The sequence below is a fragment of the Leptonychotes weddellii genome, chromosome 14 (genome assembly GCF_054177405.1).
Source record: "Leptonychotes weddellii isolate Sample4059 chromosome 14, ASM5417740v2, whole genome shotgun sequence".
Taxonomy (NCBI): domain Eukaryota; kingdom Metazoa; phylum Chordata; class Mammalia; order Carnivora; family Phocidae; genus Leptonychotes; species Leptonychotes weddellii.
Genome location: NC_138382.1, coordinates 50,328,774 through 50,346,208, shown reverse-complemented (window position 1 = coordinate 50,346,208; position 17,435 = coordinate 50,328,774). Strand labels below are relative to the sequence as shown.

The following is a 17,435-nucleotide window of genomic DNA, read 5'->3' as shown; positions in this document are numbered from 1 at the left end:
TAGAATCCTCTCACTCTCCTTGGGAAGCCCTCATGGCTTCCCATTGCTAGACAGCCCGTGGACTTCCTCGCAGGGCCGCCAGCCCCCTCACAACCCAGCCCCTGCCTCCTCCGGGGCCTTTCTTCGCAGGCTTCTCCCTTCCTCCCTCCATTCCTCACACCCTCCGCGCCTGCTCATAAACCCCAGGCCCTTCTTCCAGGAACACACTTCCTGTGTCTCTGGTTTCGTCCTCCTCACCCAGCAGATCCCGTGCCCCTGCCTCCGGGCCTCTCCCTCGGGCCCAGCCAGGTGCAGCCAAGAGTCAGGAGACCTGAGTTGGAATCCCAGCTCCACCCCCAAGCTGAACACCTCTGGGCCTCCACATTTATTTAGCGAGTGGAATGCTAATCATAAGTACCATGAAGGAGGTTAGAAACATTAAATGAGATCATATATATTGTAGGTGCCTTATAAATATTGTGTGGGCTTAACGTTATTTCTTTCCTCCTGTGATCTCATGGCCTCTGTGCTTCTACTTCTCAGACTTTTCACCTCTTCTGGAATGGTCTCCCTGGTAGCCTGTGAGCCCCTGCAGGGAGCTCCTGCCTCATTCAATTCTGCTTCCCCACAACATGCCCAGAACCCGCCCCGAGCCTTTTTTTTTTTAATCAGTGAATAATTTGAGCAAATGAACTAACAAGGTGGCCACCAGAGGTCAGGCTCACACCCAGAATAGAGCCAACCCAAACTAGAGTTCTTTTAAAAGGCCCGGGATCCGGGATCTGATCAGAAGCCTTGGTGGGTCCAGCAGAGAAGCAGGGTGTAGGGGCTTGTCCTGCAGCACTGCTGTGGGCTCTCGAGGCTTCTTGAAGTGTGATTAGATGCTCTCCCCTTGCTGGCCCCTCGTGTATGCATATGAAAAACTGAGACCAAATGGGCTGCGTGCTAATCCTCTCAGCTTCGACTTCCTCATCTAAAAAGAGGGTCACCCCACTGCCTACTTTATGGGATTATGAGGCTTCAGTGGCGTGTAAAGACAACTGGCAGAGATCATGCTCCACAGAGTAAGCCCTTGGTGTAAGCTTGTCCCAGGTCAACCTCCTGCTCACACCTCCCGCAGTGAGAGCAACGAAGGAGGACAGAGGGGCCTCCAGGCTCAGCTGACTAAGAATCTGACCTATCTGACTCATCAGTCTCAGAATTTTAGGGACCAAAGCGAGGGACCTAGACGATTGTCTTTTTGTAGTCCCACCCACACTGAGCCTTTAAAAGGTTCTCTTGGTTTAGAAGTACTGAGAAGCAGATGAGTGGAGCTGTGAATACACCGGGATGTTGCTTCTCAGTGGTCAGAGACCCCACCCACCCAGCTGCCCGCTCCCTCCCACCTCCACCCCTCCCCAGGCTGTTGGGGAGAAACTTGCCTACTATGCAAAGGTGCCAAGAGCCTCCAAGAGAAAGGGATAAAAGATGCCCTTTGGGGGACAGCCAGGGTCACCCCAGGCTTAGACTAATGGTACAAAAAGGAAGGCCTAGGAAGGGGAGATGACGGTCCCAAATAGACCCCAAGTCCTCAGGAAGCAGTTTCGGGTCCACTCCTAAAGACACAGAACAAAATCATCCTGATGCCTCGGTGAGATAACAGGACATTAAAGAGATGACCAAAGCTGTGCATTCCCAAGACTGAGTGGACCGAGAAGTGTGGTGATTCGTGAGCAACATGGTCTAGAAAGATGGAAGACGAGGAGAGAAAGGATCAGCCTTATTTCTGTACCATGGTCTGGCTGGCTTGGATTTACTCCCTTCAGATGGGGAATGAAGTCAGGAGACTAACAGTGAATACACTGAACTCTGAGGTTTAAAATTCTGGAAACTGGGGCATCTGGGTAGCTGTGGGGTGAGCATCCCACTCTTGATTTCAGCTCAGGTCATGATCTCAGGGTCCTGAGATCAGCCTGTGTCAGGCTCTGTGCTCAGCAGGGAGTCTGCTTCACTCTCTCTCTCCACCTCTCCTGCAACGCCCCACCCCCCAGTCCGCTTACATGAACAAGTACATGTGCCCTCTTTCTCTCAAATAAATCTTTAAAAAATAAAAACAAATAAATAAAATTCTGGAAACCCCTAGCATGTCAGAATGGCCCCGATGCTGGGCTCTGCTTGAGGGGTGGTGTGTTTGGGTAGGGGCTGGGGGACAGTGTGGAAGGTCCGAAATGGGAACTCAGATGGACTTGCTCTAGGCAGGAACCAAGGCTTTTCTCTGTGGGCCTTAAAGTTGCACTTTGTCACCCAGCTGAGAGAAAACAAAAATGCAACTAGAAATATATTGGGGAGAGGACTTTCGCACCTGACTAGATGACTACCTGGGTCCCTTCCATCCCCAAGACTCTAAAATTTTCAGTTGTAAGAGAATATTGATTAAAAAAATTGACTGGCAAATAATGTATGGGTATCTCTTATTTAATTTTTAACTGAAATTAATTCACACACCATAAAATTCACCCTTTTATGTGAATCACTGTGCAATTCAGTACTTTTCAGTATATTCACAAAGTTGTGCAATCATCACTACTATCCAATTTCAGAACCCTTTGAAACCTCCCCAAAAGAAATCCTATACCCATTAGCAGTTACTCCTCATTCCCTCCTCCCCCAACACCTGGCAACCGCCAATGTACTTTCTGTCTCTGGATTTGCCTATTCTGGACATTTCATATAAATGGAATCATACAATATGTGGCCTTGTATGTATGTCTGGCTTCTTTCACTCAGCCTAAGGTTTCAAGGTTCATCCATGTTGCCTCATGTATCAGCACTTCATTCCTTTTTTATGGCTGACTAGCACAGGGAATATTCCATGGAAACATTTTATTTACCCACTCACTAGCTAATGGACACTCGGGTTGTTTGAGTTTATTTTAAAGGAGTGGTTATATAAATGCATTCTTTGGGCATCTGGGTGGCTCAGTTGGTTAAGCGACTGCCTTCGGCTCAGGTCAAGATCCCGGAGTCCTGGGATCGAGTCCCACGTCGGGCTCCCGGCTCAGCGGGGAGCCGGCTTCTCCCTCTGACCCTATCCCCTCTCATGCTGTTTCTCTCTCTCTCTCAAATAAATAAATTAAAAATTAAAAAAAAAAAAGATAAATGCATTCTTTGCCCACTTTTTCCCTCAAAGTAATGATAATCAGCAGCAAAATGCAGGGTAAGCAAGCAAAACAGCTGGCAACTGGTACTTAAAAAAGGAGAAGCATCCTTGATTTTTGGGTTAAGTCATTGAAGAATGGGGCCAAGATCTGGCATCCACCTAGTTTGAAACTCCTGATGCCTCCCGATCCTATGTCTGAACTGAGTCCATCTACTAAGCCATTAGATTAATACATGGGGAAGTCCTCAGATCAGAAGAAAGAACTAAAAGCCACTGTCCAGATCAGTGGTTTTTAATCTATTTTCCAGAGACTCCCAAGATTTCATGGAAGTAACTCAGGGCCACCAAGGGGGCTGGGGCCGAGGCACAGGTGGATAGGACTTTTGAGTCCAGTCCCCAGTCCTGCTTTAACAAGAGCAGTTCTCATTTTAATTGCTTTATTTGCTGAGCTTCCCTCTAAGAGTTCATTTGGAACAAATAAAGTAGGGTCCGAGGCTAAAAAACTATTTGGCAACCATGGTCTAGGTGATTATGGAAACTCTGGACTGGAGGTGGGTCCCTGTGGCAGCCATTCTTCCGAGTTCTTCTGAGGAATCTTGATGGTAACGGTCTTCACCTCCGTGTAGGCCTTAAGCCCATCCTCCCCCAGCTCCCTCCCATTGCCAGATTCCTTAAACCCTCCAAAAGGCGTGTGGCAGGTGACAACGTTGTAGGTGTTTACCCACACTGTGCCGGCCTGGAGCACCTGCGTGAAGTACATGGCCTTGTCCAGGTCCCGGGTGAACACGGCAGCAGCCAAGACATACCTGGTGTTGTTGGCCCTCTCGATCACCTCCTCCATCTTCTTGAATTTAAATAAGGGCTGCACAGGCCCGAAGATCTCTCTGGTGATCCTCATGTCATCCTGCATGCCACCAAAGACCGTGGGCTTGATGAAGAAACCGCGCTCCCCAAAACGCTCCCCGCTGCAGAGAAGTTTTGCCCCCTCCTTCTGGCCAAGCCGGATGTAGCTCAGGATTCATTCAAACTGCTCTTTGTCCACCTGGGGCCCCTGCTGGGTGTCCAGCTCAAAGGGGTTCCCGACCCTTCTCTGCTTAGCCTTCTCCACGGTTCTCTCAGGAAACTCGTCATAGATGGATCCTTCGACAAAGGTCCGGGAGCCCACACAGCAGCACTGGCCCATGTTAAAGAACAGCGCTTCGTGACACTGCTCCACGGCGTGGTCCATGTCCGCGTTGGCCAGCACGATGCTGGGGCTCTTCCCACCCAGCTCCAAGGTGACTCTCTTCAGGTTGGAATCGCCGGCCGCCTTCTGGATCAGGTGGCCCACCTCAGTAGAGCCGGTGAAGGCAACTTTGTCGACATCCATGTGCTGGGCGATGGCTGCGCCCGCTGTGGGGCCATAGCCAGTGATGATGTTCACCACCCCCGGGGGAAAGCCCGCCTCTTTGATGAGGGAGGCCAAGTACAGGACAGACAGGGGGGTCTGCTCTGCCACCTTCATGACCACAGTGTTGCCGGTGGCCAGCGCTGGGGCGAGCTTCCAGCCCTGCATGACCAAGAGGAAGTTCCATGGGATTATCTGGCCGCAGATGCCAACAGGCTCATGGCGGGTGAAGCAGAAATGCTCGCCATCCATGGGATGGTCTTGCCGTGCCACTTGTCAGCCCAGCCAGCAAAGTACCGGTATACTTTGATGACCTCATCCAGGTCCAAGGCGTAAGACTCCTGGAAAGGCTTCCCATTGTCCAAAGTCTCCAGGGAGGCCAGGTAGACACGATCCCGCTCCACCAGGTTGGCCAGGCAGTTCAGCAGGCAGCCGCGCTCTGAGGCATCCATCCGGCGCCATGGAGACCCCAGGCGGAAGGCCTCGTGGGCTGCTTTCACTGCCAGATCCATGTCAGCCCGGTCCCCCTCAGCCACGTGGCCAATGACCTCTCCCGTGGCGGGGTTGACTGTCGGGAAGGTCTTCTTGCTGGCTGCATCTTGCCACTCATTGTTGATGAACAGCTGGTTGTAGCGGATGTCTGGGTTCGGGATGGGGTTCGGAAGGGCCGCTGCAGAAGAGTACGGGGCGGTCCTGCCATGGAGGCAAAGCAACCGGGGCACCAGGAAGCGCAGCATGTTTACGACTCTGGAGGGGGACAGGAGGAACCAGAGTGAACAGGTGAGAGCGGGCCAAGTGGTCCCCCAAAGGCCCGCCAGCTCAGACGTTCCAAGATGCTAGCGTAAAGGGGTGCCACCTCTAACAATGTGGATTGTAAGCAGTACAAAGGTGTGGGTGCGTCAGGGCTGGGGGTACGGGGCAATGGCCCTAAAGAACTCTCTGGTTCCAACTCCCTCATGTCCCATCTACCCTCCAGCTCACTCCCTCACCTCTTCTGGGTCTTGGATCAAATGTCACCTGCTCAGCAAGGCCTTCCCTGACTGCCCTTTAAAAAAATTACAGGACTGCAACTTTTCTCACTGCCAGCACACTGTCCCCCATTCCTGTGCTTTATTTCTCCCCATCTGACACACCAGAGAGTATATTTACACACGTATTTGTTTCTTGTCTGCCTCTCCCCAATTAAACATCCACTCTGAGACGGCAGGCATTTTTTTTTCCTGGTTCGTTCATTGCTGTGTTCCTGATGCCCCGAAGTATGCCTGCTACAGAGTTATTCGGTTGTATTCAGTGACATACATCAAAACTTCCACAAACACTGTTCACAATTTGACCTCACAATGGAGTAGAAACCAAAGGGACTGAGAGACAGAGTTGTCTCTGAGACAAGGGTTTGCTTCACTTCCCCTCTGTGCCTCAGTTTCCTCTTATGTGAAAGGCCTCATGGGGTTACACTGAATGGGGCCGTGCACTTAAAAGCCTGGAGACCATCCGCCCAGCCCATCAGAACTGGCTCGCCCTCAGAAACCAGCCTAGCCCGGCCCCCGGGGACATAGGTCTCAGCTTCCCAGGAGCGCAGCAAGTCTGGAAGCCACTGGAAAGAAGGGCCTGTTTATTCTTCCCTACGACTCTGAAACAGTGCAGACTTTATTAAAACAACAATTATAAAATTTAAACAGTATATAAAATGTATTCAATGAAATGCAAATGGTGTCTTAAATTCCTAGATTCATTGAAACTCTTACTCTTCAGCCAGGACATCAATCCCTCCATCTTTTCTGTCTCACTTGAGTCTTGACCCACCCAGAAGCCAAAAGGAATTGCACCTGGCTTCTCCACCCCCCACCCTCTGCCAGTGGGCATCCTGGAAAGCAAAGCCCCAGCCAGGTCCCCCAGCTTCATACAAATCAGTGCTGCCCAAGAAAACCCTACCTTGGAGGGTAGTTGAGCCAGCAGACCTGTCAGGGGTGCACTCAGTTTCCATTCTGCTCAGAGCTCTGTCCCATGCTGGGACAGAAGCAGCTTTGGGTCCAAAGGCCTGGATCTGAGGAGGGAGGGATCCCAGGGGAGGTTAAGTGGGGGAAACCAATCCATGGAGAGGTGGGGGATGGAGGGGCTAAACAGGTGAGAGAGATAGTCATAGACCAAGGCTGGCAAATCTTTCATGCTTAGCCAAGGCTGTTCCTCTTCTAGGGGCTTAAAAGGGGTCTGTGCTTGGAGACTTCACTTGTATTTGTAAGATCACAGCACACCACACTTTACAGTTTGCAGGCCATTTTCTTAGCAGTTAAGTCACGGAGATTCCCAGTAACCCCTGGGGTAGATGATCATGACCCCCATTCTGGAAGAAGGCTGGGAATCAGAGAGGTCTGTGGGCTCACAGAGGACACACAGCAAGTAAAAATAAGAGCCTCAACCCGGATTCCCATAGCCCTAGCTCTAGCTTTGAGTTTTCTCCTGACCATGGGCAATTTCTTTTTTTTTTTTTTTAAAGATTTTATTTATTTATATGACAGAGAGAGAGATAGCTAGAGAGGGAACACAAGCAGGGGGAGTGGGAGAGGGAGAAGCAGGCCTCCCGCGGAGCGGGGAGCCCGATGTGGGATTCGATCTCAGGACCCTGGGATCATGACCTGAGCCGAAGGCAGACGCTTAACGACTGAGCCACCCAGGCGCCATGGGCAATTTCTTATGGATCCCAGTATTAGTGTCCACTGTGCCAAGAACCGGACCTTCGGAATCATCCAGTATGAATGGCACCAACCTCACCCTTTCTGCAGGGAGGTGACACGTGTCTTGGCCTCTCAGCTACAGTGAGGGGCTCTCTGCTGGAGTGGACTGGATGGGCAGGGGCGATGAGGTCGAGCTAAGAAGGTAAGGTTTCAGGGGGGTCTGCGTCCTCTGAGCCCAACAGGAACCACCCAGGCACCCGGGTGCAGGCGCAAGGCTGTTAGCCTGGAGAGGGTCCCACAGCACACGCCCGGCTGAACGGCCAGTCCCCAGATGGGAAAGCGGAGACCCAGAGAGGTAGCCTCCATCGCAGGGAGGGGAGCCGCGGCCTGCCTGGGGGCCGAGGGAGAAGGGCGCTAATTACCTGCGGCGGGCTCGAGCTCCGGCGCAGCTTCAGGCTCTCGCAGCTCTAGCCCAGCCTCCCGCCGCTTGCTCGCCGCAGGTCCCGCCTCCGCGCAGCGGCTCAGCCGCCGAAAGGCTCCGCCTGCGTCCTGGGCGTCGCCTATCTGCGGCCCGAGGCCAAGGCCGCTCCTTTCCCCAGGCGCGGGCGCGTCGGAGCTGGGGGTGGGGAGCAGTGCCCCCCCGCCCGCGCTTCCCGGGTCCCAGCCACCCCCCTCCCCCGGCCCCGGATCTCCCGGCACGCTGGAGCGCCTTTTTTGCTCCGCCGCTCAAGCTGCGGTCCTAAGGCGCTCGTTTGGGAGCGGAAACAAAGACCCAGAATGGGGCAGGCCTTCCGCGGGTCACAGAGTTAGCGCTCCAGTTAGTTTGCACTTCTCCATAAGCTGCACCTTGTTAGGTCCTCATCCTGGAGCCTCTCCTTGACCCCTCCGTGCCTCCCCTCTCACTGTCTTCCACCTTCGCTGCTCTTCGCGCCCCGCCCCCTCCCCTGCACCTTTAAGATTTTGTGTGATTTTTTTAAAAATGCGGTTTTTTTGTCCTAGGACAAAAAGAATATATGCACAACGTAGCAAGCTTGGAAAACACGGAAAAGGTTGCAAGAATTTTTCAAAACCTTCAATCCAGTTTTTCTGTCAATTTCTGAGAAAAATGTTAAAATCTGTGGCAATTGTGGATCTACTTCTTCTTTTAATTCCATCAGTCTTTGCTTCATGTATCAGGTACATACATATTTATGATTATTATGACATATGTATTGACCTTACATCATTATGAAATTATACTTTTGACCTTTAGGGAAAAAAAATACCTTCACTCCTTTCACCCAAAAGTTGTCATTTATCTTGCTGGTATTTTTAACTTCGTATTTTTCAAAAATTCATTTAATCAAAAAGAAATTATATGGTGACCTCTATTTTGCTGCCTGCTTTCTTTTTCTTTTTTTTCTTTTTAACTTAGTGATTTATGAACCTTTTCTCATGTCATGTTGATTAAAAGGCAACATCATCCTCTCCGAAGTGGTAGGGTAGACCGTGGGTGTACATTTAGATTGTGTCCATTTCATTGCCATAAAGCATGCTAACCACACATCTCTGACTCACCCCGCCTCCACTGCACCTTCCTTCTGCTTGGAGACCATGGGAAGCTAAGAGCTGTTTCCCACCTTGTTTGCAGCTAGAGCTCTGGAGTGAACTAGGTGCTTCTGATTAGCAGTACCCCTGTCAGATGTGGAGGGCGGAGGGTATTGTCGTGCCCCTTTGGGGGCATCACTGACAGGATGGTGGATTGTGAGGATTTCCTGCATTCCTGTTCCTCGTCCCTTCTCTAGCTTCCTGGAAATGAAACTCTGACCACCTGCTTTTTGAATCATGGCTGCAGGGGTGTGTCTGCAGCTAACTAGCTCCAGAGGTGGCCTCAGACAGTAAGGAGACTGATGGGTCATGTCCATCTTGTGCTGGGAATCTGTCCAGCTTCTCCCTCCAGCCCTTCCAGCAATTCTGTCAGCACCTGATTCTCCATATTAAATCCCTACCTCTGCACATTTTTTAGTGTTCACGTTTTCCTGCTTGAACCTGGCTGATGGACATTGTTGTTTCCTTAAGCTACATCTCTTTGGAATCTGTTGTGACCATGTCATCCTTAGGATGTTTACAGTCCTTGCCGCAAAATAGAGTTGTCCACTAAAAGCAGTGCGTTTCGTGTCTTGCCACGGCTATGTTCGTGTTTTCCTCTGGCTCCCCCCACAACCGTGTAGCCCCTTGCAAAGTCCCTTCTGCCTCTCCCACAGCACATGGCCAACCTAGCACCCCTTGGGCACTTGGCACTCCGTGATGGACTGACTTAATACTTATTCAGTCAATTATTAACAGCCTCATTGGTAGAAGCAGTGAGTCCACGACAAAAGGAGTATCAGTTTTCACGACCACTTGGAAAGCTGTGGCAGGTGTGAGAGGCCAGTGGCAGACAGGAAGTAGCCCTGTAGGGAGAGGTTGAAGGCTGTGTCCTGGGAGGAACAGCTGAAGGAACTGGGGTGTCCACTCATGGGACAAGTTTGTGCCCTCCAAATCTCCAAAGGACAAAGATGGGCATCTGTGGAGTCCAGGGGAAGTTACAGGGGGCAGAGAAAGAACTTCCTGACAAAGCAGAGCTGGCTAAGGAAGGATAGGAGGGGCTGCTCTGAAAGGCAGTGAGTCCCCCATCCCTAGAGGAGTACAAGAAGGGATAGACAACCATTTGGCAAAATCCTGTAGAGGGGAGTACCCAAAAAAGGACTGAATAAGACAAGGGGCTTCCAGACATAGATGTGCATCAGAACTGCCTGAAAAGTATATATTATATATATATATATAAACAAACCCCACAACCTCTCTGGGTCTTACCTTCAGAGATTCTAAATTTTTAGATGTTGGTTGAGACCCAGGAATTTTTTTAAGTTCTACACATTCTCCAGACATGCAGCTATATGTGGGGAGGACCGACCTAAGTGGTCTTTGGGGATTCTATGACTCTACCATGGATGGTTCTCAGAAAGTGACTAATCCAGCGAATGCTTTGTCTCTATCTAGATTCCATTCGGCACGCCCACCCTTGACATTTCACAAGCTGTGGCTGTCATCAGAACTCACCAAAGTAATCCCATCACAAGGCATTTGTAAAAGCGTCCCAAAAATTAGAAAGTAAAAACCTTCCACAATGCTTGACATTTACAGTTTGAAGAGAAGCACAAATAGGCAGCGGCTCAGGGTAAAATGCATTCATTATTTTTGCAGAGAGTTGACAACTGTTCAGGAATGTTTTGGATTCAGCTTTTAAATTGGCAAAAAAGATCCAGGCCTCTAGAACGGATGTCGGGCCTGGAGCCACTGTGTGTTTGGACTAAAAGGATTGAAGGGGAAATCGTGAGATAACACAAGCCATAGCCAGGTCATTGTCAGCAAGGAATGTCACCCAGGGATGTGTTTACACTGGCTGGTAGGGGAAGAGAGGCTATTTCTATCCTTTGGCGTTTTGGAGCCTTATATGTCTAGGAAGTTCCTAGAGAAGATTCCTGCCTCTGAGACAATGAATGGATCAGACAGATTCCAAACCAAAAGCCACGCAAGCGGCACTGGGCTTTTATTCTACACCGAGCACAACAGGTGCCTCCGCTCTCTGCCTTTGAACTGGAGATGGAAACTGGGTCAAGATAGTGAGGGAGTTCGGGGAATGAAAATTTAAAAATAACAATGCATGTAAAAGCAAACCCAAATATACCCTTTCCCCCCTCCTTTTCTCCGGAGTGAGCCTCTACACTCTGTGACATTTACACTGTGGGAACATGACCAAAGTCAGAACGTTGTCAAACCAACCCTGAGTACTGACCACAAACTCCGTTTCCCTCCCACCTGCCTGGCTTCCTTTCCCTTTCCCTCCCTCTGCGCCTCAGTTTATAGGTGAGTCAGCTGAGAGCCAGAAAGGGAGAGGGACTTGCCAAGGACACGCAGGAGGTGCGTGGCCTGAGTTCAGGCTAGATGCCGGCTCGTGCACAAGCACACGAATCACACCGACTTGGAAGCAGAGCATGGGGCGGCGCAGGACATCTGGAGTTACAGATCTTGAGGCAGGGAGATTATCCCGGATGAGATGGGTGGGGGGAGTGCAATGTAATCTCAGGGGTCCTTACCAAAGAGGGACAGGGATGTCAGCCTCAGAGGACACATGATAGAGGCGGAGGGTGGAGTCATGCAGCCAGAAGCCAAAGAATGCAAGCAGCTGGAAAAGGCAAGGGAACACTTTTCCCTCAGTGACTCCAGAAGGAACACAGCTCTGCCAACACCTCGATTTCAGCCCAGTGACAACCATTTCAGAGCCCACAGAACTGCAAGATACTAAGTTTGTGTTGTGTTAAGCCATCAAGTTTCTAATCAAGTATATAATATATAACAGCTAACAAATGGAAAACAAAGGGGCGCCTGGGTGGCTCAGTCTTAAGCATCTGCCTTCGGCTCAGGTCATGATCCCAGAGTCCTGGGTTCGAGCCCCACATCGGGCTCCCTGCTTGGCGGGAAGCCTGCTTCTCCTTTTCTCACACCCCCTGCTTGTGTTCCTTCTCTTGCTGTCTCTGTCTCTGTCAAATAAATAAATAAAATCTTTAAAAAAAAAAAAAAAAAGGAAAGCAAATACATTGACTCACTCATTTCTAGCCCTTGTGGGCATTGGAGTTCACGGCCTCTGGTCCAGCCAGAGCGGGCCTGGTGGTCAACGGTCTTCTACTGTGTAGACACCATCATTATGGTGGACATTTTGTTGTTGTTGTTCACCCAGCATTCCTCTGTTCTGAAAAGGGACCCTCACCTGCCTCCACCCCCATCATATTTTTGAGTCGGAACTACCCATCATAGCATTCTCCACATTCTGGAGACCTGTTAATCCCTGTTAACTACAAATGCCTTATATTCTGCATTTCTAACAAGTTACCCGGTGATGCCAATGCCAAGGCCAGGCTTCACACAGCAAAGGTAGAGGGGGAAGGACAAGCAGCGGCTAAATGAAGAGGCAGGTGAAAGTTGCAGGTAACAGGGACGGGCGTATGCATAGGCCTTGAGATGGGAGGGGTCAAGTGCATTCAAGGACTGGGGAGAAGACAACCAGGATGAGTGAAGGGGCCAATAGTTCTGAAAGAGGCTGGAGGGGTGGGCACAGGCCAGACCATGCAGGGTTCTGGAGGCCCAGGTAAGAACTCTGACCCCTGGACCAGGCCCCGTGGATCAATCTAACGGTGGTCCCACCCCGGAGGAGCTCAGAGGACAGTGGGAGCCTGACCCAACCACACTAATGCCATAAACTACCACACTCCTCTGGCAGGGTGTGGCACCAAGCTCTGTGGAAGCACAGAGGAGGGGGCCCCGCGTTCCTCCCGCCGGGGGCCTCTCAGGAGATGACTTTTCAGTGTTAGTTAGAATGAGTTCAGACACGGATCATTAAACAGTGCTTCTCAACCGTGGCCACATGGGAGCATCACCTGGACAACTTTCTACACCATCGGTGCCTGAGTGGCACTTCGGATCCCCCGTCAGAATCCTTTGGTGTTGTACAGGGTTATCTAATTTTCCTTGTTGTCATTTGGTTTTATTTCTCAGCTCCTCTACTGACTCCAATATGTAGCTTTTTGTGGACTCCTGACATCAGAGAGAACCCCAAATAAAAGTGGCTTAAACAAGAGAGAAGCGTACTTTTCCTGTCACTTCAAGGAAGCGCAGAGATGGGCTGTGTGGGGTGGGGTGGAAGCGCAGAGATGGGCTGTGTGGGGTGGGGTGGAAGCGCAGAGATGGGCTGTGTGGGGTGGGGTGGAACTCTGCTTTGCCTCCCTTTCTACGGCACAGAAGCCCACTAGAGTTTTGAGGAAGGAGGTGAGTTAACATGATCCAGTTTGCAATTTGAAGATTATTCTGGTTGTAGTGTGTCTCCTCTAGTCTCCTGGGGGAAGAGAGAATTCCAAGTCATTTTACCCAAAACAACAGGTTTCAAGAACTACTTAAGCCAGCTGCTGATGGGCACAGGGGGGTTGTTATATTCTATTTCTGCATATCCTTAAACGGGTTCATAATAAAAAACCAAAAAAATACGAAAAGATTTATGTTACCAAATCATTAGAAGGTGCCCTCCCAGGTCAAAGGTTCTGTAATGGATCTGTCCCTTCGTGCCCCTCGTGATTGGGCCTGAGGGGTCTATGTCTTCATCTAAATGCACAGTTAATTGTTGGACAGCAATCACAGAACAGGGCAAGAGTGGCACAAAGGGCAAGGGGCTTGGTGTCAGAGCCTGGTGTGTGTGACCTTGGGCAACTTCTTTCTGTCCACCTCAGTCTCCCCCACTGTTAAAGGAGGGGCTATGAGATGCACCAAAGGGCCGTTAGAGGATCAGGGCCCCAGAAGGTTACGGTTAGGCTGTTAAACAATGTTCATTGTTAGCAGAGTCCTTGGACCACAAACTTTGGCCCCGCACACATGCTATTTGTGAAACCATCAGTTGACTCTCCCATCCTGTTATCGTTGCTGGTTATGGAGCTATAATGAGGCAATGACTGAAGTACAAAGTGTTGGCAGAGGCCAAGTGTATCTTTACACACTTGCTGATTGAGTGAGTTTGAGATGCTGCCCCACCGTTAATGACACTCGGTGCAGATTTGCCAACGAATGCACAAGGGCCTCTTAGATCCAGGAATATCTGACCAGAGCAGGGATGAGCTGCTGCTCAGGATGCCCTTGCCTTTCACCTCTGTCTCCAGTCAGCTTCCAAGACTACTCCACACTAACAAGCATCTGCCTTCTGTCTTTCCTCCCTTCACTCAGCTCCTCTTATGGATGGCCCCGTGGCAGAGGCCCTCGCAGAGCAAAGATGAACCGGGCATTCTCCCCGTCCTCAGTCCGCAGACTGGGGAGGTAGACAGACAGGAAAACTGGTGTGTTGCTCTCACACAGTATGAGAAAGCCCCATGGTGCCAACAGAGCAAAGCGAAACAAGAAATGGAACACAACAAAGCCTGGGAAGGTCTTAGGAGACTTCCTGGAGGAGGTAATACTTGATCTGAATATAGAAAGCCGAAGAGGGCCAGTGGAGAGATGGCATTTCTGGGAAGCAGAGTTAGAGGTGCAAAAGACCAGAAACGAGGGGTGGCCTGGGTGGCGTGGGGAGCTGTGAATAGCTCCTGCTGGCTGGGGCCTGGGGTGTGTTGGGCAAGGTGGGGTGCAGTGAGAGAGCCAAGGCTGGAGTGGGAAGGGGGGGACATATCATGGAGGGCCTGAGGTACCAGGCTAAGGAGTGTCAATGTTATCCTGGGGAGGCACAGAAGGACTTGAAGGCAGGGGGTGTGATTTGGTTAGGGGAGAACCATTTCATTTCGTCAGATCCCATGGCAGTGAGTGAGGATTAGGTTTGACTCTGAGAAACGGAGCCTCCAGTAACAGTGGCTTATAGAAAATGGGAGTTGATTTCTCTAAATAAGGAAAATAAGCCCAGAGGTAAGCGGCGCAGGGAGTTGATAAATGATCCTCAAGTACACATAGCCCTCCAACTCACCATTTGGTCACCCTTAGCAGTAAGCATTGTCTTTGTGGTTCAAAATAGCAGCTACCACATCTGCATTTCAGGTGGCAGGATGGAGGGAGGGATGGGGACAAAGAGGCAGAGTAGGTATGTCCACTGCTTTTAAAGAAGGGTCCCCAAAGCTGCCACCAAACCCTTCCATTTGCATTCCTTTGGCCAGAACTTAGTCACATGGTACAGCTAACTACAAGGGAGGCTGGGACCTGCAATCTCTATATTGGGTGGTCATTTTGAGAGATCCCATTTCTGTGATTCTGTGGGAAGACAGACACTGGGGAATATCTAGGAGGCTCTGCCACAAACCCTCCTAACTCTGCTTCGAAGACAAGTGTCACCAGCTTCAGTTGACAGATAAGGACACTGAGGCTCAGAGAGTGAAAATGATTCACTCGTTAGTGGTGCACCTGAATTGCAAAGATTGGCTTTGATTGCCACACTCTTTTTTTTTTTTTTTAAGATTTTATTTATTTATTTGAGAGAGAGAGTGAGAGAGAGAAAGAGCACAAGAGGGGGCAGCGGGAGAGGGAGAAGCAGACTCCCTGCTGAGCAGGGAGCCTGATGCGGGACTCGATCCAGGGACTCCAGGATCATGACCTGAGCCGAAGGCAGTCGCTTAACCAACTGAGCCACCCAGGCGCCCAACTGCCACATTCTTAACCACTAGGCAAGCTACTGGAGGTGCCTGACCTGGGGCTGAGCCTCCCCTCTCCAAATCTGGTTCCAAAGATCCTGCCATGACTGCCTCAGTGGGTCATCCGGGAGGAGCAGCCTCTACCTCAGAGGATTCCCTTGATGGCTAATCCTACCCTTGGCCTTACAGAATCAGGGACAGAGCAGGGAGCAAGGGGGCCCTTAGAGCGTCTGGTCCAATGTTGCCATTGTACAGATGGGGAGACTGAGGCCCAGAGAGGCAAAAGGACTTCTCCAGGTCCTTCAGGGAGTCCATGGTGGGGGAGGGGGCTTGGACTAGCATCCATAACAAGAACTCACACATGTCACAGTCTTATTTATTATTCACCTGGTATCTAGTGTGGTGTTTAAACAACCTTTTCAGATAGGCTGCATCCTGGTTAAGGCCACAGCTGCAGGTTGGTGAAATTGCCCCAGGGTTGGCATAAGAAAGGTGTTTCCCATTGCACATCTGTTCATAAGGATTATGGGCCATGGAATATTCCTTCCCCAGAACACAGTAATATGTTTTCAATGACAGGGAAGATGGAACCACAGAGGAGAGAGGACATGAGATGTAGTGGGCAGAGCCCTGGGCTGGGGGCCAGAGGCTTGGGTCCCAGGCTCCCTGCCTTATTATGTGCCCTCTGGGCCTAATTGTCCATACAGTGAGGGAACTGGGCTAGATTGCAGACCCAAATGAAATCTTAACACAGAAGGTCAATGTCAATCCAGGTGAAAAGGAGCTGCTTGCTGGACCTCCCTACCCCCCGGGGACCCCTGAGGCAGCTCCAGGGGTCTCTGTGGCTCCGTTGTCTTTCTCATGGACTGAGGTATCTAGGGATGCTCACAAGGAGGGGCAGCATAAAGCGACTCAGGGGCAGGAACCAGGGAGTGTGGCCTCCACCTGGCCTGGTGAGAGTCCTTCACAGGGTTTGGAGGACAGCTGGCCAGGTCTGTCCTCCCAGGGCCAACTTTTTGGACCAAATGACGTGCTAGAAAGGAGGGTGGGTGGACAGATCAGGGGTCCCTTGCTGGGCAATGGCTTCCCAGCACTCTGAGTTTGTCCACAAGCTGGGCCCCACTCCGGTGGATAAAGGGTGGCAGAGGTTCCTCAGAGAAACAGTATCAGACCGGGAAGTGCTTAAGCCTATGGAGGGGCTAGGCATGCTATTCAAAACCTGAACACCAGAAATCCACACTCACTAGCTAACATAGGGCCTGCCGTCATTCTATGCCTGGTCTTTGTGTTCCCCTTGCTGGGCCAGGCATGACTCCTTCGGATGCCAAGTCACGAGGAGGTTTTGGGGGTCCCAGGGCAGTGGCTGGGCATAGATACAGGTAGGCTCTTGGGGGCTCAGACATTGGCTGCTTACAAATTGGTAGGTGATCATTTCCTGTGAAAGCACCCATAGGCAGTACTAGTGTTTTTCAGCTGGGAGAATGAGTCCTGCGCTGTCATTTATAACTTAAGCCAAAGGGGTTTATCACTGTGACAGGAAGAACATGGACGAAGAGCACTGTTACCCTGATTGTACAGGAAAGAAGACTGAATCCCAAGCAGGGACAGGGGCTTGCCCCAGGCCAGGCAGAGAGACCCTGGCAGGGCAGAGCATGGCTGAGGAGACCCCCAAGTCTCTGGCTCTGCACCCGGAAGCCACTCCATCGGTGGCCTCGGAGGTGCAATGCCTGCTTGCTGGGGACAGATCAGGGCCTTTACCAGGCATGTTTATGTAAAGGGCTTCTGGACTCTCAACACCCCGAAGGAAAGAAGAGATAATTCGATATTGTTTTCTATCTATCTATCTATCTATTTATTTATTTATTTATTTATTTATTTGACAGAGAGAGACACAGCGAGAGCAGGAACACAAGCAGGGGGAGTGGGAGAGGGAGAAGCAGGCTTCCCGCCAAGCAGGGAGCCCGATGCGGGACTCGATCCCAGGACCCTGGGATCATGACCTGAGCTGAAGGCAGACGCTTAACGACTGAGCCACCCAGGCGCCCTTGATCTTGTTTTCAAGCAAAAAGAAAATGAAACAGGAGGGG

At 50.9% G+C, this 17,435-nt stretch overlaps 1 protein-coding gene across 1 annotated transcript in view; it reads right to left on the bottom strand.

Annotated features, from left to right (window-relative positions):
- Positions 1-215: 215 nt before the first annotated feature.
- Positions 216-17,435, bottom strand: part of ALDH1B1 (aldehyde dehydrogenase 1 family member B1) — a 75,958-nt gene continuing 58,738 nt past the window's right edge. Inside the window, 2 exon segments of the mRNA XM_081803240.1 lie at positions 216-4,756; positions 4,759-5,252. Of these exon segments, the coding sequence (XP_081659366.1) occupies positions 3,648-4,756; positions 4,759-5,242 (1,593 nt within the window). The 5' untranslated portion in view covers positions 5,243-5,252 and the 3' untranslated portion in view covers positions 216-3,647.